General features: G+C 38.9%; 1 protein-coding gene across 1 annotated transcript in view; it reads left to right on the top strand.

The window, feature by feature from the left end:
* The window catches only part of LOC128686135 (sin3 histone deacetylase corepressor complex component SDS3), a 71,399-nt gene that overhangs the window by 4,748 nt on the left and 42,928 nt on the right, over window positions 1–23,723 (top strand). Inside the window, exons 3-4 of the mRNA XM_053772838.2 lie at window positions 9,071–9,184; window positions 9,714–9,915. Of these exons, the coding sequence (XP_053628813.1) occupies window positions 9,071–9,184; window positions 9,714–9,915 (316 nt within the window). The remainder of the gene's footprint in view (window positions 1–9,070; window positions 9,185–9,713; window positions 9,916–23,723) is intronic.

Genomic DNA, 23,723 nt, shown 5'->3' with positions numbered 1-23,723 from the left:
TAATAAATGTATGGAAGAGGGTAAGGTGCCTAGGGATTGGCAGAGAGCATGCATAGCTCCTTTGTATAAAGGCAAAGGGGACAAAAGAGAGTGCCAAAATTTTAGGGCAATAAGTCTGTCGAGTATACGTACAGTGGTACCCCGAGTTTTGGCCATAATTCATTCCAGAAAACTGTTCAAGTGCTGTTACTGAACGAGTTTGTTCCCATAAGGAATAATGTAAATTAAGTTAGTCCATTTCGGACCTCCAAAAGTACATTTACGAAAGCACTTACAATAATTCACCTACATGATTGTTTGAGTTGGGAGCTGTATGAAACTCGGGGTGCCACTGTACCTGGTAAAGTGTATGGTAAAGTTATTATTGAAAGAATTAAGAGTAAGACAGAGAGTAGGATAGCAGATGAACAAGGAGGCTGTAGGAAGAGTAGGGGGTGTGTAGAAACATATAGGTGAACAGTATTTAGATAAGAGTAAAGAGGTTTTTGTGGCCTTATGGATTTGGAAAAGGCATATGGCAGGGTGGATAAGGGGGAAATGTGGCAGATGTTGCAAATGTATGGAATAGGAGGTAGGTTATTGAAAGTGGTGAAAAGTTTTTACAAGGATAGTGAGACTCAGGTTAGAATATGTAGGAGAGAGGGAGATTATTTCCCAGTAAAAGTATGCCTAGACAAGGATGTGTGATGTCACCATGGTTGCTCAGTATATTTATAGATGGGATTGTAAGAGAAGTGAATGCTCGAGTGTTAGAAAGAGGTGTGGGGTTAAAAGATAAAGAATCTAACACAGTCACAGTTCCTCTTTGCTGATGACACTGTGCTTTTGGGAGATTCTGAAGAGAAGTTGCAGAGGTTGGTGGATGAGTTTGGTAGGGTATGTAAAAGAAGAAAATTAAAAGTGAATATCGAAAAGAGTAAGGAGATGAGGATAACAAAAAAATTAGGTAACGAAAGATTGGATGTCAAATTGGAGGGAGAGAGTGTGGAGGTGAATGTATTCAGATGTTTAGGAGTGGACATGTCAGGAGATGGGCCTATGAAAGATGAGGCGAATCATGGAATTGACAAGGAAAAAAATTTGGTAGGTGCACTGAAGACTTTGTCGAGACGAACAACTTTGTCCATGGAAGCAAAGAGGGGGAATATGTGAGAGGAAAGTTATACCAACAGTCTTACATGGGTGTGAAGCATGGGTAGTGAATGTTGCAGCAAGGAGAAGGCTGGAGGCACTGGAGATGTCATGTGTGAGGACAGTTTGTGGTGTGAACACAATGCAGAGAATTCGTAATTTGGAAATTAGGAGGAGTTGTAGGATTACCAGAACTATTATTGAAAGGGCTGAGGGGTTGTTGAGGTGGTTCAGACATGTAGAGAGGGTGGGACAAAATAGAGTGTATAAATCTGTAGTGGAGGAAAAGCGGGGTGGAGGTCAGCTGAGGAAAGGTTGGAGGGAGGGTGGTAAAGGAGATTTTGTGCATGAGGGGCTTGGACTTCCAGCAAGCATGTGTGAGCGTGTTAGATAGGAGTGAATGGAGATGGATGGTTTTTAGGACTTGACGTGCTGTTGGAGTGTGAGCAGAGTAATATTTATGAAGGGATTCAGGGAAACCTGCAGGCCAGACTTGAGTCCTGGAGATGGGAAGTATAGTGCCTGCACTCTGAAGGAGGGGTGTCAATGTTGCAGTTTTATAATTGTAACGTAAGCGTGCCTCTGGCAAGACAGTGATGGAGTGAATGATGGTGAAAGTTTATCTTTTTCGGGCCTCCCTATCTTGGTGGGAAACTGCCGATGTGTTAATAAAAAAAATTAAAAAATGAGGAATGTGCACAGCATACACAGTGAAATCCCAAGTTTCAAATGTATCGACAATCAAACACTTTAAGTTTTGACCACTTTTTTCGAACCTATTTTGTCCCAAGTATCGAACGCTTCCCGTGTTTCGAACCGCTGGGTACCAGACCTGTCCACCTGCCCACTCTGTCTGCGTCTCTGCGCAGGCGTTGTGAGCCAGTCTGGCTTTGTTTATGCTTCAATGAACACTAACCTGCGTGCTTATTTAAACATTTCACAATTAATTCATTGTGTTTGGTGCTTGTTTATTAAATGTGACTCTGAAATAAGCTACTCTGGTGGTGATAGTGGATGGTGGTGGCGGTGGTGGTGGTGGTGGATGGTATTGGTGGATGGTGGTGGTGGTGGATGATGATGGTGGTGGTGATGGATGGTGGTGGTGATGAATGGTGGTGGTGGATGGTATTGGTGGTGGATGGTGGTGGTGGTGGTGGATGGTGACTTCTTCAGAGATTAACCCTTTGACTGTCGCAGGCCCCTTTCTGAAACTGTCATTCTATGTCGCAAAATATTTGAAAAAAAGAAATTCTTACCAAAATGTTAAGATTATTTTACTGAGAGTTTTAAGCCTAAAAATTTTTTTTTGCCGTAGTACTTACTGAGATATAGAGGCGCAAAGTTGGCAGAAAACGAGCGGCATATGGCAACAGCGGTGAATGCCGCCCTCCCGGTATTCTTTTATTTACTCCAATTCGAAGGTTTCTTGTATTTTCCAATATTTTTCTTTTCTAAGTAACTTATGTGGCCTTTGAGACCAAAGTAAGGTGCATTGTTCAAATATACACTCATTGTTTACAACACAATAACTGAACAAGCATTATTGGGGCTCTGGTGGCCTGGTGGCTAACGCTCTCGCTTCACACGGCGAGGGCCTGGGTTCGATTCCCAGCCAGAGTAGAAACATTGGACGTGTTTCTTTCCACCTGTTGTCTATGTTCCCCATCAGTAAAATGGGTACCTGGGTGTTAGTCGACTGGTGTGGGTCGCATCCTGGGACACTGACCTAATTTGCCCAAAATGCGGAGCATAACAAGGGAGTTTCTATATATAGTAGTATGTCATTGTTGTCAGCTAGGACTGTATACCTTGTACATGTACTTGCAGTAAATAAAGATATTATTATTATTATATTATTATTATTATTATTGCTATTAGATTGTGTATAAAACTTGTTTACACAGATAAACAATACGAAACATTGTTTATTACCATTATTCCATAATATATATACATATGTACAGTCACTGAACACTTTCCTAGAACTGCTGAAGCTTGTGGAACTCTTTGAAACGTGGGTATATGCAGAGTGGTACTTGACACTCCTCACACATAAAACGAGTGTCTCTGCATGTTTGTGGGTGTTTTGTGGTATGTCCACATACAAAACACCTTTTCTGAGCACTTCTCTTGAAAGCAGTAGGAGGCAGTTGTATGGGGTAGTGATCACCAGGCCTCAAACGAGATGGCATGTGTTGATAATTTCGTGGGTGCTGGTCTATTGCAGGTGTTGCTCCTTGGTACTTGACAATTATTTGTCTGATGACTGACAAACAAAATTCACTATATTTTGGTTTGGTGTTGGTCCTCAACTTGTATATGTTATAAGCATTTAGCATGGAAATATCAAGAAGATGGAAAAAAAGTTTTATATACCACTTATAACTCTTGCGTACACAATCAGCAAACCCAATCTGCATGTCACCTTTGTCCACTAAGCACATATTGAGGTTGTAGTCCATGACAGCTGCAGATTTTAGAATGGGTTCATTGGTCTCTCTATTGTGCCTGCCAGTGTGTGCCATTTCGTTTTGGTGAACTGATGTCAAGAATGTGAAGTCACGTTTGTCATGCCACCGAAATGCCATGATGTCATTGGCAGCAAAGGCCTTATGATTACCACACACTGTGCCACACACGTCTGTCAGGTTCACTCGCAAGAAATCACTGAGTATGGGGCATGTGTACCAGTTATCAGTATATAATATATGCCCCTTGAGAAGATATGGTTCCATCATTGTTCGAACCACATCACCAGAGATACCCAATAACTTCCTGGTATCTCTCAATGTATTACTGCCAGTGTACACAATGATATCCAAAACGAGACCACTTTTGCAATCACACAGTACAAATAACTTTATACCAAAGTGTTTCCTCTTGCTTGGTATGTACTGCCTGAATGAGTCTTCCTTTGAATAAAATCAAAGACTCTTCAGTAACAAGCTTCCTGAAGGGATTAAAAATACAAGCAACACTTTTGTTTCAGATACATAAACACATTTCTGATCTTATATAACCTGTCGGTTCTGTCAGGCCTTGTTTTGTCTGAAAAGTGTAATATACGTAACAGTATCAAAAAACGATTTACTCCTATAATATCACTAAAACCTGGGGTTGAAATCAGGCGTTCTGTTGACCAGTATGTGGTGACAGTGTGCTTATACACATGTGGCATCAGCATTATTGTGGCAAAGAACAGGTACATCTCTGCCACAGTTGTGTCCTTCCACTGATGTAGCCATGATCTTGGTAAAAGAATTGTATTTGCCATGGTGTACTCATAGTATGTGTTGGTTTCCCTGACAATAATGTCCATCAGGGGTTCACCAAAGAATAACTGAAAGCATTCTAGTTCAGTGGCATTGTTCCCAAGTTTACACGATGGCCGTATTCCACTTTGTGCTTCATCAAAGTCATGGGGATTGGGAATAAAATCGTCACCTTGCTGCCAATTCCAGATGCGGTCTGCTGGTGGGTTCTGGTTATTGAAACGTGGTTGTGGTTGTGCAGGTTGTGGTTGTGGTTGTTGTGGGAGTGCGGGGTTGGGTGAGGCTGGTTGTAGTTGTGCAGAGTCAGCAGCGTTGGTAGTAGCGTGGGCCCACTGCTGGTGCCACACGACTCATGCCACCGCCAACATCGCCACCACCATCACCTTCTTCCCCACGCACATTACACATCCCCATTGTAATAATATCATCATCTTCACTGTCAGGTCATGGTGTAGGGCCACGGGATGTTCTCCCAGATTTACTCCTTTGCCTTGGAAGGGCATAAGGCACACTACCAGAACACATGCTGCATCGAACATACTGCCATTTCACTGGCGAATATTCCCCCTCACTGTCGCTACTTGAGCTGCTGTCAATAACTTTGAAATCACTATTATTATCACTTTCACTGCTCAGATCTGAGTCCTGTAAATGGGGAAATAGTTTCCTTTATCGTCCTGGTACAGGTGAACGTGAGTGAGATGTGCCGGCACCAGAGGTGGACGGTTGTCGGTCATCGGGGTTTTCATCACTAACGTAATCCTGGGCACTGCTTTTGGTCACACCCTCTCCAAAACCATGAAATTCACTTTCACTGGCACTTCCATCACTGTTAGAACTATCACTTGGGAACAGTAGACCTCCAGCATGCTGAGGAGTGAGGTACTTCTTACCGTGAGGCATGGTGAAAATGAACTACCAAGATGGCATTCCCACAATGCACCACTGAGTCCCAGATTTTTTTTCACAGGGTGCACACCCACCACTGAGACCCATTCTCTCTCATGTAGGCCTACCAGCTTTCTCCCACTTGATTTGAAGCCGCTAGAATTTACGCGTATAAATATGTTCGAAACAGTGGCGCGTAAGACGTATATATACGACCGAAACAGTCAAAGGGTTAAGGAGATTTGTGCAGTGTGGAATAGGGTGTAGGCATTTGCTGAAAAATATCACCCTGAGCAAGCTGAAACAAGCCATCTCTGCAACAAGTTCAGTGACAGACCATGTCCCATTTTAGGGAAGTCTTAACCCTTTGATTGTCGAGGCCGTATATATACGTCTTACGAGGTACCGTGTTTGACGTATATATACTCATAAATTCTAGCGGCTTCAAATCAAGCAGGAGAAAGCTGGTAGGCCTACATGTGAGAGAATGGGTCTGTGTGGTCAGTGTGCACCATATAAAAAAAATCCTGGAGCACGCAGTGCATAATGAGGAAAAAAAAAACTCCGACCGTTTTTTCTAATTAAAATGCCGACTTTGTGGTCTATTTTCGTATAGTATTTATGGGTGTATTCTCGTTTTCTTGGTCTCATTTGATAGAATGGAAAACATATTATAGAAATAGAGGTGATTTTGATTGATTTTACTATAAAAAGAACCTAGAAATGGAGCTCAAAGTAGGGGAAATGTTTGATTTTTGCCAATGTTCAAAAGTAAGCAAATGATGCCATTTTCCAGTAAATGTCCAACTAGCCATTCTAATATGCAGTCATGAATGGGTTGATGTTATTTATACAATTATTACAGTATTGCAGTAGTCTGCATAATAGTAAGTCTTCAATTTTTTGTTTGAATAAAAATTCAAAATAGAAAGCAAGAGTAATATCAGAGGGGCCTGGAAACACGACTGATGAGCAAAGAAAATGTTATTTTAGAGCCAGGAATGTCTGCATTGTTCATTCTGGACCTTATTTTGAAATTGTCGTAGTTTTTAGTTTTCGTGAAATTGGCCAAATTGCAAATTTCTGACCACATTATTAGGTAGGTGAAATCGGTAAATGGGCAGTTTCTTGTACTCAATCGATAGAAAAAATGGAGTTCTAAAGAAATAGCTATGAGTTTGGGCGACTGGAACAATGGAATTAGCCAAAAATAGGGCTCAAAGTGGGCGAAGTCGCCGATTAGTAAACAGCGCCGAGGTCGCTAACTTTGCAAGAGCATAATTCCGTCAGTTTTCCATCAAATTTCGTTTTTTTGGTGTCATTACAATCGGGAAAAGATTCTCTATCATTTCATAAGAAAAAATCATTTTTTTTTTTTTAAATTTTGCGACACCAGGAGACACGTCAGGATTGGGGGTTGCGACAGTCAAGGGTTAACCCTTTCAGGGTCCGTCCCGTAGATCTACGGCTTTACGGTGAGTGTCCAAACCGTAGATCTACGCCATGAGCTCAGCTCACTCTGATAAACTGTGAGTGGTACATTTGGGCCTAGATATGAGAGAATACATCTATGTGGTATGTGTGCACCACATAAAACAGATCCTGCAGCACACTGTGTATAATGAGAGAAAAAAAACTTTAATCATGATTTTTCGATTAAAACAGCAACTTTGCAGTGTTTTTTCGTATGTTTTTTATGGTTGTATTTGCAATTTCTTGGTCTCATTTGATAGAATGGAAGACATATTACAGAAATAGAGATGATTTTGATTGGTTTTAACACTGGAAATGGCTTGAAACTGAGCTCAAAGTAGCGGAAATGTTAAATTTGTGCCGATATTCAAGAGTAAACAAACGACCTCACACGTCTAATACACGTCAGCTGGTGGGTCTAATATACATTCACCAATATGTTGATGATATTTATACAATTATTACAGTATTGCATAACAGTAAATCTTCTATTTTTTGGTGTGAATAAAAATTCATTATGTGAATAAAAAATCAAAATGGAATTTATTTGTGAAGCCTCAAAACATAACTAATGAACAGAGGAAACGTTAGTTTAGTGCCAGGAATGCCTACATTGTTTATTCTGGACCCTATTTTGAAATTGGAATATTTTGAACTTTGTGTTAAATTGGCCAAATTAACAATTTCCGATCACTTTATTTTGTAGTTGAAACAGTTGACTTGGCGATTTCTTGTGCTCAATCGATAGAATAGAAGTAATACTAGTGAAATAGCTAAGAATTTGGTTGATTGGAATAATGTAATTGGCCTAAAATGGGAGTCAAAGTCGGCAAAATCGCCGATTCGTAAATGTCGCTGACACATCAAAATTCATGAGAGCATAATTTCGTCAATTTTCCACCAAATTTCGTACTTTTTGTTTTATTACCTTCACAAAAAGATTCTCTACGATTTCATAAGAAAAAATAAAAAATTTTTTTTTTTTGAAAATTCTTGGACACTGGTGCGTGACTCCAGATTTGGGCCTTGGACCCTGAAAGGGTTAAAGAAGGGAAGTAACCCCAGATAAGGACTTGTTACCTAAAGTCTTTATGGAAAGGGATTCCCCTTCCAAACAGTAAGTGCTCCCTCACTCCTCTATCTTCCAGATGCCATCAACAATCTTCAATAAAGGTAAGTAAAAATGTTATGTTATATGTTTATTTAAATGTTTATTTATCTATTACTAATTGTACTATGTATTTTTGTTTTGTGTATATAAAACTATAATTAATCTCTATAAAATGTATTTTTTTTTTTTGTGAATATTTTTGGGTTTCTGGAATGGATTAATTGTATTTACATTATTTATTATGGGAAATATTGCTTCGAGTTTCGAACGTTTCAACTTTAGAACTAGCTTCTGGAATGGATTAAATTAGAAACTCGAGGTTCCACTGTACTTTATTAGATGTCAGATATGCATGATACACCAAAGTACACTTTGAATTGATGTATGCTAATAATGCATAGTAAAGAATACTTATAAAGTTAATTCAGCTCATAATTTTCATGTTGAAATTTAATCACAAAATAGCCTATGTTTAAAGAGGAATAGGCTTAAAGAATGTATCCACTTTCAGTTATTTATCACGGTGCTGGTGCCTTATGATACATTCTCTAAGAGTTCATAAGTGTGGATAATGGGCCTTTACCTCACTTTTGTCAGAGAAGTCAGTATTCCTGATGAACATCAGTCACATCTTTTACAACTGACAAGTTTGGTGGCCTCTTAATGTTTTCTTTTTTCATCATCACTGTCCTGTTCTTCTATGCCAAGAGTCTGCTTTGCAATTTCTGCATCACTCAGGATCATCATTTTCTTCTAACTATACCATCACATCTTCCTCTGTAACTTCTGTTTCTTCCATCCTCAAACCGTCAAAATTCAACTCAATATCAAGGTTCTGTAACAGTTTCTGCTAACCACTGGCAAATGTCCTTTCCAGGTTCCTTCTTGATGCTGCATGGTTGAAGATTTTGTCTGGTAAATAGAGCATTTGTACAGCCATTTTTTTTGTCTGAAATTGTTGAAATTCATTAACAACAGGTCAGTTAATGAGAGGATTCACTGCAGGTAGCTTTTTTTTAAATATTTAAATGTGTGCGATAAAAACTAGGTATGGCTGTTTAATTACTTGGTTACATTACTTTTAGCTCATAAATAAATACAGTGGTAATTTCAGCAATCTCAAAGTTATTTCTCTTTTTTTATATTTTGATTATCTAGCCAATTTTCTCCAATTACATTTTGTTTTATTTCATAGAATGTATCAAGATAAACTTGCTCAACTGAAGAAACAACTCCAACAGCTGCGTGACAGCAGTCATCCAGAATACAACAAAAAGCTTAAAAAGATTGATGTAGCGTACAAAGAAAGGTATGGTTGATATTACTGGTAATACAAAATTACCCTCAATGCTAGGTCATCCTAATGTGGTTGAAAGTTTTGAGTGATTTGTACCTGAAAAAAAGACCTCTCAAGTCAGGTATACGTGCTTTTCTGCATAAGTTATGGGTATGTCCTGTTTTGTTAAAATTTGTTATTGCTGACTTAAAGTATTCACTTCATCCAAATGTCATTGACTCCATCATGTAGGCAGTTTCATACCATTCTAGTTCCAAATTAGAACATATTCTTAATAATTGTTCTAAACCACATTGAGTAAGAAAGTTTCAGGAAACATTTTCTGTAACTATTTTTTAGACAATTGCCGAGTGTATTTACGAGTTCCTTTAGTTCAACAGGATGCTGTACTGTACATGTATCCCATCAGGAAAGATAGTTGTTTCACTAGCTTTCTGAAATGGTTAATTTACCATTAAATACATTTGTAAACCAAAAGTTGTGCCTCCTTTTTAACCTTAGTAACCACAATATTAACTAAGTTTTTACTTCATTCAAACAGACTGCGAATTAATGATTTATGGCGTGAAATTGAGACTGAGTGGGTTGAACGTGATTATTTAGCTGAAAAAAGATTAGCTGCTAGAGAATTTGAAGAAAAAAAGAAAGAACTTAAAGAAAACCTATTGATAGAACTTGAAGAAAAAAAGAAGATTATAGAGCAAGAGAGGTACACACTTGAGCTTACTGGGGACTCGATGGAGGTTAGTTTTTATTGTTCTTTATATAAAGTTATGATTGTCAATTGTAAGAATACTGTTCTTGCTGATTATTCAAATGAACCTTAAAATTACTAGAAGTAGTACAGTAGGACCCTGCTTTATGGCGTTTCACCTTACGGCATTCCATTAATATGGACATTTCAAATTATGACCAAAACTTTCTATATGGCTCCCCCCACCTGACTTTCTAATATGGTCACCGTGCCCCACCTGGTTTGTTTACATTCTCCATGAGCACGACTCTCCATTATGTCAAGAAACTTTCCAAAATTTCAAGTGTTTTAAAGTTATTTCATATTTTACATATACGGTGGACCCTTGGGTAACGGCATTAATCCGTTCCAGAGAGCTTGCCTTTAACCGATTTGAACATTAGCCGAATTAATTTTCCCCATAAGAAATAATGGAAATCCAATTATTCCGTTCCAGACACCCAAAAGTATTAAAAAAATAATTTTTTTACATGAAATATACATTTCCTTACACAGAAAACAATGAGACATGCAGAATAAATACAGTGGACCCCTGGTATACGATATTAATCCGTTCCTGAGAGATCATCGTATGCCAAAATTATTGAAAGGCGATTTAATTTTCCCCATAAGAAATAATGGAAATCAAATTAATCCATGCAAGACACCCAAAAGTATGAAAAAAAAATTTTACCACATGAAATATTAAGTTTAATGCACACAAACTGAAGAGGACATGCACAGTTTGTAGTACTCTACTAACAATAGAATACATGACACTTACCTTTAATGAAGATCTGGTGATGATTGATGGGATGGGAGGAGGGGAGAGTGTCGAAGTTGTTAATGTTTAGAAGGGGAATCCCCTTCCATTAGGACTTGAGGTAGCAGGTCCTTTTCTGGGGTTACTTCCCTTCTTCTTTTAATGCCACTAGGACCAGCTTGAGAGTCACTGGAACTCTGTTGCCATTCCTTTAAGATTTGTCTAAAATGGGCCATAACATTGTCATTGTAATAGTCACCAGCACGGCTTGCAATAGCTGTGTTAGGGCGATTTTCATCCATAAAGGTTTGCAGTTCAACCCACTTTGCACACATTTCCTTAATTTTTAAAGTAGGCACAGTGGATTCCACAACTGACATAGGCTTCTCAGGGTTAGCCCCAAACCCTTCAAAATCTTTCTTAATTTCCATACTAATTCTCACCCTTTTTACCACAGGGTTGGCATTAGAAGCTTTCTTGGGGCCCATGGTGACTTATTTTGCAGAAACAAGCACCAAAAACACTGTGATAATATGGAATGTACCGAATGTATGCTTAGATGCGAACACACTGGCTGGCTTGTAAACACTGGCACTCACGTGGACGCATCCTGGACGAATCGCATGTGGCGGGTTTTTTAACGAGTGGCGAGGCAAAATTTTTGCGTTAAGATGTATCTAATACCAGATTTAATGTATACCGATGCCATCGAATGCCGGGGGTCCACTGTACATAAATAATTACTAAAATGACACTTACCTTTATGATGAGTGATGAGACACTGTTTTTCTTGAACACTGGTATTTTCAGAGTGATACACGAGTGTCCATATCACACTGTGTAAAAACTCTATGCACATAAGGGCCCCAAAATATGGAATTCATTACCAGAAGATATTACAGTAACCCAGTCTGAAAATCAATTTAAGACTCTTCTCAAAAGCCACTTAATCACTCATGTACTCCCACATCATAACTTCAACAATCACTTTGAACCTTTTATCCATTGTTGACAGGAATATAATTGAATCATTGTTTTCACAAAAACCATTTTTGAATAGATGATTATATCTTTTGTCTTATACATATTTTGATTCACTTATAATTAATAATCTACTGTACAACTATGATATAATTCTTAGTGTTAAGTAGTCTGTAAACCAATAATGTTAAGTTGGTACATAATGCCTAGACACAATAGAGGCTCTCTTTAGCCTGTCTTTCATAGGCTTGTGTCCTAGGAGTGCCTTTTCCTCCTGAGTAATGCAGGTCCTGTTTGGCATTTTCTTCCAGAACAGGCCTGTTTCATCACAATTGAACACTTGTTGGGGTTGGAATTTTTCAGCTTTTCCATGCCTTATCACACTGTGTATGCCACTTCTATTCTTAAATCTCTCAAACCAACCTTTGCTGGCCTTAAATTCACCAATATGAGCACTAGTTCCAGGCATTTTTTCCTGTTTACCTGGGTGTTAGTTGACTGGTGTGGGTCGCATCCTTGGGGGACAAGATTAAGGACCCCAATGGAAATAAGTTAGACAGTCCTCGATGATTCACTGACTTTCTTGGGTTATCCTGGGTGGCTAACCGTCTGGGGATAATTGTTTCTCGTTAAGCCACACCAACAACAGTCTCTCCACATCTTTGAGTATTTGCGATCTCTGTTTTGTAAGCATACTTGCATCTTTCACAACAACAGCTTACTTGATTGCCTTTTTATTGGCCAAGATAGTAGTGATGGTTGAATGGGGTTTGTTATATAACCTGGCCAACTTGGAGACACGCACTCCACTTTCGTACTTTACGATTACCTCTTTCTTTAATTCAATAATATTTCTCACCCTTTTTACCACAGGGTTGCCACTAGAAGCTTTCTTCGGACCCATGGTGGCTTAATTAGCAGTTACAAGCACTAAAAACAATGAAATATTACAAAATGTATCGCATGGAATCATCTGCACTGGCTTGTAAACAGTGGCACACTAGCTGAAGGCAGGGCGGCTCAGGCCAGGCGGACAGCCGGACATGTTCAGGACAGATGCCCTTAACCGAGTTCTTGGACATTAGTCGTGCCAATATTTTGATGCAAAAAGCGCTGCTGTCTGATTTTGCTGTTAGCTGATGCCACCTGTACCTGTACCTAAATAAACTTACATACTGTGCTGGCATGCAGGTACATGTTAAAATCACCAAGAGTGTCTACGTATTAACCCTTTGACTGTTTCTGCCGTATATATATACGTCTTACGAGCCACCATGTTTGACATGTTTGACGTATTAATATGCATAAATTCTGAGAGAATGGATCTCCATGGTCAGTGTGCACCATATTAAAAAATCGGGGAGCCAGTGGTGCATTGTGGGAATGCCATTTCAGTAGACCTTGTTCGGCATGCCTAGCGGTAAGAAATATGTGACTCCCCGGCAAATCTGGGACTCTACTCTTCCCAAGTGATGCTCTAACACAGATGGAAGTGTCAGTGAAGATCAGTTTCATGGTTTTTGAGGAGTTTGTGACCAAAAGCAATGCCCAGGATACCAGAAGAATGAAGGAGAATGAAGAATGAAGAAGAAAGAGAGAGAATGAGGGAGAAAGGTAATTAGATAGGATGGAGGGGAAGCTAGCATCCGACCCCATTGTTTTGACAGGCAGTAGGGGGAGTGAGTAATGAGACAATATGTCATTTTGACAGCTGTTACCCTGACAAAGAACAATTAGAAGCCAGCCCCCCCACCCCCCACACACACACAAAACCAACACAAGCTTGCTGAATGAAGATAATAGCCCAGGATACCAGAAGAATGAAGGAGAAAGAGAGAGAATGAAGGAGAAAGATGATTAGATAGGATGGAGGGGAAGCAAGCATCTGACCCCATTGTTTTGACAGGCAGTAGGGGGAGTGAGTAATGAGACAATATGTCATTTTGACAGCTGCTACCCCGACTGAGAACAATTAGAAGCAACACACTCACACACAACACAAGCTTGCTGAATGAAGATAATAGCCCAGGATACCAGAAGAATGAAGGAGAATGAAGAATGAAGGAGATTGAAGAATGAAGGAGAATAAGGGAGAAAGATAATTAGATAGGATGGAGGGGAAGCGAGCATCCGACCCCATTGTTTTGACAGACATCAGGGGGAGTGAGTAATGAGACAATAGGTCATTTTGACAGCTGCTTCCCTGACTGAGAACAATTAGAAGCGAGCACTCACACACAAGACAAGCTTGCAGACACACTTGTTTTATGTGTAAGGAGTGTAAAACACCATTGTGTATGAAACCATGTTTCAAAGAGTTCCACAAGCTCCAGAACTTCTAGGAACATGTCCAGTGACTGTACATTTATATATATATATATTATAAAACAATAATAATAAAAAAATTTTGTATTTGTTTGTGTAAACAAGTTTTGTAAACAATGTATTGATAATTATGTTTGTGTGCTTATTGTGTTGTATACAACGAGTGTATATATGTACATTGCACCTTACTTTGGACTCACAGGCCACATAAGTTATGTGAACAAATAAAATAGTGAAAAAAACAAGAAACCTTGGAATACAAGTAAACCAAAGTTTACCGGGTGAGCGGCAGTCACCGCTGTTGCCATACGTGGCTCATTTTCTGCCAACTTCATGCCTCTATATCTCAGTAAGTATTGATGGCAATTTTTTTTTTTTGGGGGGGGGGACTAAAAGAATAAAAAAAATAATCTTAACATTTTCATAAGAAAAAAATATTTTATTATTTTTTTTTTTTTGAATATTTTTCGACACCAGGAGACACTTCAGAATTTGGAGTTTTGACAGTCAAGGGGTTAATAAGTCTTGAAGACACCATATTAATAATGATAATAATATTAAAAAATAATAATCACTCTGAGGTGCATTAAATGTCATATATGTATTATGTTAATATAGATATTTTGATTAATGCATCTAGGATATTTTTTTCAAAATTATGTAATAAAAACACTACGTAACATATAAACATGATAAATGCACCCCACAATAGAATAAATTAACATAAATACAGTGGACCCCTGGTTATCGGCCGGTTTGGTTATCAGCCAACTCGGTTGTCGGCAGGTTTTTCAGTGCCCGGTTATTGGCCGTTTTGGACGTGTCCATCCGCCGGCTGGGGCTTGCGCTTCAGTTTGGCTTTGTCTCTCGGTGGCTGAGGAGGCTTCTGCTCATACATCCAAACATTTCACTTGTTTACCATTGTTCTTAGTGGTTTTTCTTGCAGTGCAACTGTGAAATAAGTAACCATGGCTCTAAAGAAAGTTCCTATTAAAGTTCCTGTGGTAAAGAAAGTGAGAAACACCATGGAATTTGAGCGTGAAGTGATCGAAAAGTTTGAGAGTGGTATGAAGGTGATGGAACTTGCCAGGATGTACAGCAAGAATAAATCAACAATTACATCCATCCTGGCAAAGAAAGAAAAAATCGAAGGCGCTAATGTTGCAAAAGGAGTAGCTTTTCTAACTAAACAAAGGGCACCGATAATGGAAGAGATGGAAAAGTTATTATTATTGTGGATTAAGGAAAAAGAATTAGTGGGAGACAGTGTAGTGGAGTCTACTATTTGTGAGAAGGCAAAGCAGTTGCATGAGGATCTTGCAAAGAAAATGCCTGGAACAAGTGCTGCAGTTTGTGAATTTAGGGCCAGCAAAGGATGGTTTGATAGATTTAAGAAGCATAGTGGCATACACAGTGTTGTAAGGCATGGTGAGGCTGCAAGTTCTGACAAATGTGCAGCTGAAAAGTATGTTCACGAATTCCAGGACTGTGTAAAGGCTGAAGGATTCGAACCCCAACAAGTTTTCAGTTGTGACGAAACAGGACTGTTTTGGAAGAAAATGCCAAAGAGGACCTACATTACCCAGGAGGAAAAGGCGCTGCCAGGACACAAGCCTATGAAAGACAGGCTTACTCTTTTGTTGTGTGGTAATGCTAGTGTGGATTTCAAAGTGAAGCCTTTCCTTGTGTATCACTCAGAAAATTCCAGAGTGTTTAAGAAAAAGAGTAGGTAAGAGTAAGAGTAGGAGGGGCCAGTCAAATACTAAGAAAGAGGAGCACTGCAAGGGAGCTAGGTGCCCACAGAGGGTAAGAGCAAGAACACCAAGGGGGGAAAAACAAATTAATAAATAAAAGGAACAAATACACAGAGCAGAAGAAAGACAACCCAAAGGAGAAAAAGGAAAGAGGAAAAGGGGAAGAGGGAGAAGAAGAAAAAGGAGGAATCAGGCTCGGTCACGAATGTTCTGAAGTTTGGAGCAATTTACAATGTAGTGGGAGAGGAAGGCATCTACAGAGACGAAGTTAGGACTAAGATTCATACAAGGAAAATTGTGTATTAGGGAGGATTCAACCAGACGGCGACTGTTAAAGTTGGAAGTAGGGAAAACAGTTTTAGCAGAAGACCAGTCAATAGGATGGCTGTGATCTCTGACTTGACAGAAAAGAGCATTGTTAGTGTCGGCAAGTATAACACTATTTTTGTGCTCCCTAAGTCTGTCAGAAAGAGATCGACCAGTTCCTCCAAAGTATTGAAGAGGACAGGAGGAACAAGAAATAGAGTAGACACCAGGAGCATCTGTAGAGGGAGGAGAGGTATGAACGAGATTAGTGCGAAGAGTGTTAGTCTGGCGGAAAGTAAGTTTGATGTCTAAGGAACGGAGAGAGTTGTTGAGATTAGAAAGACCAGAAATGTAGGGAAGGCAGAGGACAGAAGAGTTCCCAGGAGTAGAGAGTTTGGGAGAGAAGAAACTACGTTTAGCATGTTAGAAGGCAGAGTCGATGAAATGGGAAGGGTAGCCAAGATAGGAAAATGAATTATGAAGAGTGGAAATTTCAGATTGAAGGAACTGAGGATCACATATGCAGAGAGCATGGAGAAAGAAGGAGATAAGAACACTTTTCTTATCTGTCAAGAAAAGCGTTGGAGAAACACTCGGCGTTTCTCCAACATTATTCCTTCGTCTGTCACCTGGCTCCATTATGTTGATGACATTCTCCTCATAACTCCCAGACACTTCAACGTTCAAGCTCTCCAAGACAAGCTCAACCAGGTCGAGCCCTAAATCCAGTTCGCACTTGAAGAAGAAGTTGACAACACTCTTTCTTTCCTTATGTTCTCTGCAAAGCTGACCATGAACTTCGTTTTAAAGTCTATCGAAAACCCACCAACCAAAATGATCTTCTCCACTTCTACTATCACCACGACTCCAAAATTAAACATGGTGTAATTATAGGCTTTTTCCTGCGTGCACTCGGAATCTGCGGCAATGAGTTCCTTGAAGAAGAATGCACTATAATTGAACAAGTATTTTCCAAACTTCACTATTCTCATCACTTCGTCAGAGACTGCAGACGAAGGGCATTAAACATCTTCAACACACCCAGAGAAGACACTGCTGAGAAGAGATACATAATCCTCCCCACCAACTCTATTGCCAAACAGGTTTCCAACATCTTTTCCAATACTTCATTCCAAGTATCTACCTCCACAACCACAACCATCAAGGACATTACCAGTAATAGACAGGACAAGCTTTTATCCTCTGCAGGGGTATACATAATCCCTTGTAATGACTGCAGCAAATTATACGTGGGCGAAACATCAAGAGACCTTCAAACACGTATTTCAGAACACCAATACGCAAGCAGGTTTGACGATACAAGAAATGCCTGTGTACAACACCGTAATTCACACAACCGTTTAATTTACTACAGAAACTCAAGACTTATCGCCAGAGAAGACAACACTCAATACCGAAGAATCCTGGAATCAACGCTTATCTCTATATCCGACAACTTCAACCAGAACAATGGTTTCTATAACATAGCTGAACCACTTGCCAAGAAACTTCTTCATCACTATCCCACATAAGAACATAGGAATGGAGGAACACTGCAGGTGGTCTGCTCACAAACTTATCCAATCTCCCTTCCAAGCTACCCAAGATTTTAGACTATAACCCCACTCGGTAGATCATCAGATGCAGCATTATCCACCTGACCCAGCATTCTGACTATAAATACTTGCGTACCTTCCACCCAAGTAGATCTGTTTGTGACTTGAAAAACCCACTGTGTGGGTGAAACATTGTCAATAAAGGATCACATTATACTGCATATGTGTTTATATTTCCATTGTGTCAGTATTTTATACCATTTACTTCCAGTTCTGGCATTACTTAGAACAGTGCTGGCTTGTGATGCTGTGTAATAGAGGCAGTTACTTTCCATTAAATTTTGATTGGGAGTTAGATTATATAGATTTGAATCTGGGTCTATTTGATCATTCAGCATTTAGGTTGAACGGTAGTTATTTATATTATTTATAATATGTAGAGCTCCAATAATATCTGTACTAAGGGGATATTTGGACAAGTGTGTAATTAATGTGTGTTGGTTAGGTACAGTGTAGAACATAATAGACGTAATGAACTTAAGTGTGACAGTGTACCCTTTCAGGGTTTCTGATGTACTAATACGTACATTGATGTACTAGTATGCATAAATTCTAGCGTCCTCAAATCAAGCAAGAAAAGGCTGGTAGTCCTAGATGTGAGAGAATGGGTCTCCATGGTCATTGTGCGTGGTACAAAAAAAATCGGGGACCCAGTGGTGCAGTGTGGGAAAGCCATTTTATTACACCTTGTTCACCATGTTTAGCGCTAAGAAACTCCTCACTCCTTGGCTAATTGGGGCTCTTTTGTTCCCAAGTGTCAGTTCAGACACAGATGGAAGTGTCAGTGAAGATGAATTTCATGGTTTTGAGGAGTTTGTGACCAAAAGTAATGCCCAGGAAACCTGAAGGAAGGAAGGTAGGAAGAATGGAAGGAAGGAAGGTTAGGAAGAAAGGTAGGAAGGAAGGAAGGAAGAGATGAGAGGAAGGAGGGAAGGAAGGGAGGAAATAAGGAGGAAGACCATCAACCTAGGATAACCCAAAAAATTCAGACAGTGACTTATTTCCATGTGGGTTGGTGAGGTGGGGAGGAAGGGATGGGTGTTGACAGGCAGTGAGTGATGGTGTTATTTGTCATTGTGACACTAATTACACAGGTGACTCAGCATATTTACAAGTCCCCCCCCCCACAACAACTATGAGCTTTACAGAAGCTGTAGCAGTTCTGGGATGTATCCAGTGACTTTGTGTGTATATATGTGATAGAAAAATAGTAATAAACAACATTTTTTGTTAGTTTGTGTAAACATGTTTTGTAAACAATATAATGATTATGTGGTTATTGTGTAGCATACAACAAGCGAATATACATTCAATATACCTTATACTGGTCTCACAGGCCATAAAATTAATTGAATGAAGAAAGAAAGGAAGGAAGAAGGAAGGTAAAAAAAATTATTTTGTTTAATACTTTTGGGTGTCTGGAACAGATTAATTGGATTTCCATTATTTCTTAGGGGAAAATTAGTTCGGATAATGACAGAGTCGGTTAAAGACAAGCTCTCTGGAACAGATTAATGTAGTTAACTGAGGATCCATTGTATGACTTGTTATTACACTAAAGCTAACTTAAGTTGTTTACAGATGTTACTAGAAAACAAAATGCACAGTGTTAGATTAAAGACTATATGGATTTTAGCCATGATATGATAAGATGGTAATGACAGATATTAATAAACTGTAAAATGGAATATTTGGCAACACAGACTTTAATCCTTTGAGGGTTTCGGACGTACTAGTACGGCTTACGACCCAGGGTTTTTGACGTACTAGTACGCCTAAATTCTAGCGCCCTCAAATCTAGTGGGAGAAAGCTGGTAGGCCTCCATATGAAAGAATGGGTCTATGTGGTCAGTGTGCACAGTATAAAAAAAATCCTGCAGCACACAGTGCATAATGAGAAAAAAAAACTTTGACCGTTTTTTTGGAATAAAACAGCGACTTTGCACTGTATTTTCGTATGGTATTTATTGTTGTATTCTAGTTTTCTTGGTCTCATTTTATAGAATGGAAGGCATATTATAGAAATTGAGATGATTTTGACTGGTTTTACAATGAAAAGTACCTTGAAATTGAGCTCAAAGTAGCAGAAATGTTCGATTTTTACCAAAGTTCAAAAGTAAACAAATCATGCCAAGCGTCCAATTCACGTCAACTGGTGAGTCTAATATTCTTTTGCAAGTGCGCCAATATGATTCATACCATTTTTTACACTAATGCAGTAGTCTGCATAACAGTAAATCTTCTATTTTTTGTGAGAATAAAAATTCAAAGTGGAAAGCAAAAGAATGTAAGAGGGGCCTTGAGACGTGACTAATGAACAGAGGAAATGTCATTTTAGTGCCAGGAATGTATTTCTTGTTTGTTCTGGACCCTATTCGGAAATTGGCATCTTTTGAAATTTGTGTGAAATTGGCAAAATTGCTAAATTCTGACCACTGAACTGGATAGTTGAAATTGGTAAATGGGTGGTTTCTTGCACTCATTCAATAGAAAATATGGAGTTCTAGCGAAATATTCATGTTTTTTGTCGACTAGTACAGTGGAACTGGCTGAAAATGGGGCTCAAAGTGGGCAAAATCGCCGATCCGTAAACATCGCCGAAACCGCTAACTTCGCGAGAGCATAATTCCGTAAGTTTTCCATCAAATTTCATATTTTTGGTGTCATTATGATCGGGAAAAGATTCTCTTATCTTTTCATAAGAAAATTTTTTTTTTTTTTTTTAAATTTGGCCGACCCTGAGAACGAGTCTCGGAGAGGGCCTGTCGACCCTCAAAGGGTTAAAAAGTAAAATAATTTTTTTTTCAACAAATTGGCCATCTCCCACTGAGGCAGGGTGACCCAAAAAGAAAGAAAATCCCCTCCCAAAAAATACTTTCATCATCATTCAACACTTTCACCTCACTCACATAATCACTGTCTCTGCAGAGGTGCCCAGATACAACAGTTTAGAAGCATATATAAAGATACACTATAACATACGCCTCCAAACTGCCAATATCCCAAACCCCTCCTTTAACCCTTTCAGGGTCGGCAGGCCCTCTCCTAAACTTGTTCTCAGGGTCGGAATTTTTTCGAAAAAAAAAAATATTTTTTCTTATGAAATGATAGAAAATCTTTTCCCGATCATAATGACACCAAAAGTATGAAATTTGATGGAAAACTTACGAAATTATGCTCTCGTGAAGTTAGCAGTTTCGGCAATGTTTACGCATCAGCGATTTCTCCCACTTTGAGCCCTATTTTTGGCCAATTCCAATATACCAGTCGACAAAAATCATACCTATTTCGCTAGAACTCCATTTTTTTTTTTTATCAAATGAGTACAAGAAACCACCCATTTACCGATTTCAAGTATCCAATAAAGTGGTCAGAAATTGGCAATTTTGCCAATTTCACACAAATTTCAAAAGATGCCAATTTCCAAATAGGGTCCAGAATAAACAAGACAGACATTCCTGGCACTAAAATAACATTTCCTCTGTTCATTACTCACATCCCCAGGCCTCTATTATATTTATTTTGCTTTCCACTTTGAATTTATGTTCTCACAAAAAATAGAAGATTTATGTTATGCAGATTACTGCATTAGTGTAGAAATGGCATAGAAATGGTATAAATAATATCAGCACACTTGTGAAAGAATATTAGACTCACCAGTTGACGTGTATTGGACGCATGGCATGATTTGTTTACCTTTGAACTTTGGCAAAAATCAAACATTTCTGCTATTTTGAACTCAATTTTAAAATACTTTTCATTGTGAAACCAATCAAAATCATCTTAATTTCCGTAATATGTCTTCCATTCTGTAAAATGAGACCAGGAAAACTAGAATACAACCATAAATAATATACAAAAATACACTGCAAAGTTGCTGTTTTAAACCAAAAACATGGCCAGAGTGTTTTTTTCTCATGATGCACTTTGTGCTGCAGGATTTTTTTTTATACTGCGCACACTGACCACATAGGCCCATTCTTTCATATGTAGGCCTACAGCTTTCTCTCGCTAGATTTGAAGGCGCTAGAATTTATGTGTACTAGTACGGCACCAACCCTGGCATGCAAGCCGTACTAGTATGGCACCAGCCCTGAAAGGGTTAAAATGCAGGCATTGTACTTCCCATTTCCTTTACTCAAGTCTGGCTATATAAAAATAAGCAGTTTCCCTGAATCCCTTCACTAAATATTACCCTGCTCACACTCCAACAGCTTGTCAGGTCCTAAAAACCATTCATCTCCATTCACTCCTATCTAACACGCTCACACATGCTTGCTGGAAGTCCAAGCCCCTCGCCCACAAAACCTCCTTTACCCCCTCCCTCCAACCTTTTCGAGGATGACCCCTACCCCACCTTCCTTCCCTACAGATTTATATGCTCTTCAAGTCATTCTGCTTTGATCCATTCTCTCTAAATGACCAAACCACCTCAACAACCCTTCTTCACCCCTCTGACTAATACTTTTAGCAACTCCACACCACCTCCTAATTTCCACACTCCAAATTCTCTGCATAATATTTACACCACACATTACCCTTAGACAGGACATCTCCACTGCCTCCAGCTGCCTCCTCGCTGCAGCACTTGCAACCCAAGCGTTGGTACCACTATACAGTGGACCCCCGCATAACGATTACCTCCAAATGTGACCAATTATGTAAGTGTATTTAAGTAAGTGCATTTGTACGTGTATGTTTCGGGGTCTGAAATAGACTAATCTACTTCACAATATTCCTTATGGGAACAAATTCGGTCAGTACTGGCACCTGAACATACTTCTGGAATGAAAAAATATCGTTAACCGGGGGTCCACTGTACTTGTGTACATTCCCTTTGCCTCCATGGATAACATTTTTTGTCTCCACAGATGCCTCAGTGCACCACTCACCTTTTTTCTTTCATCAGTTCTATGGTTAACCTCATCCTTCATAAACCCATCTGCTGACAAGTCAACTCCCAAATACCTAAAAACATTCACTTCTTCCATACTCTCTCTCTCCAATGTGATATCCAATTTTTCTTTATCTAAATCATTTGATACCCTCATCACCTTACTCTTATCTATGTTCACTTTCAACTTTCTACCTTTACACACTCCTAAACTCATCCATTAACCTTTCCAACTTTTCTTTAGAATTGCCCATAAGAACAGTATCATTAGCAAAAAGTAACTGTATCAATTCCCATTTTGTATTTGATTCCCCATAATTTAATTCCACCCCTCTCACCAACACCCTAACATTTACTTCTTTTACAACCCCATCTATAAATATATTAACCCCTTGACTGTCACAACCCCAAATCCTGAGGTGTCTCCTGGTGTCGCAAAATTTCAAAAAAAAAAAATTATTTTTTCTTGTGGAATGATAGAGAATCTTTTCCCAATTGTAATGACACCAAAAGAACGAAATTTGATGGAAAACTGATGGAATTACGCTCTCGTGAAGTTAGCGACCTCGGCGGTATTTACGAATTGGCGATTTCGCCCACTTTGAGCCCTATTTTTGGCTAATTCTATTGTTCCAGTCAACCAAACTCATAGCTATTTCTTTAGAACTCCATTTTTTCTATCAAATGAGTACAAGAAACTGCCCATTTACCAATTTTAACTACCCAATAACGTCGTCAGAAATTTACAATTCGTTAAATTTCACGAAAATTAAAAAATATGACAATTTGAAAATAAGGTCCAGAATGAACAATGCAGACATTCCTGGCTCTAAAATAACATTTTCTATGTTCATCAGTCACGTCTCCATGCCCCTCTTGCTTTCTATTCTGGATTTTTATTCAAACAAAAAAATAAAAGATTTAATGTTATGCAGACCACTGCAGTGTTGTAATAATTGTATAAATAATGTCAACCCATTCATGACTGCATATTAAAATGGCTACTTGGACATTTATTGGAAAATGACATCATTTGTTTACTTTTGAACATCGGCAAAAATCAAACATATCCCCTAATTTGAGCTCCATTTCAAGGTTCTTTTCATAGTAAAACCAATCAAAATCACTTCTATTTCTATAATATGTTTTCCATTCTATCAAATGAGATCAAGAAAACGA

Source organism: Cherax quadricarinatus, chromosome 9, assembly GCF_038502225.1.
Source record: "Cherax quadricarinatus isolate ZL_2023a chromosome 9, ASM3850222v1, whole genome shotgun sequence".
In the NCBI taxonomy this organism is placed as follows: Eukaryota; Metazoa; Arthropoda; class Malacostraca; order Decapoda; family Parastacidae; genus Cherax; species Cherax quadricarinatus.
Note: the sequence above shows the minus strand (reverse complement) of the source record. Positions and strands in the feature narration are given on the sequence as shown.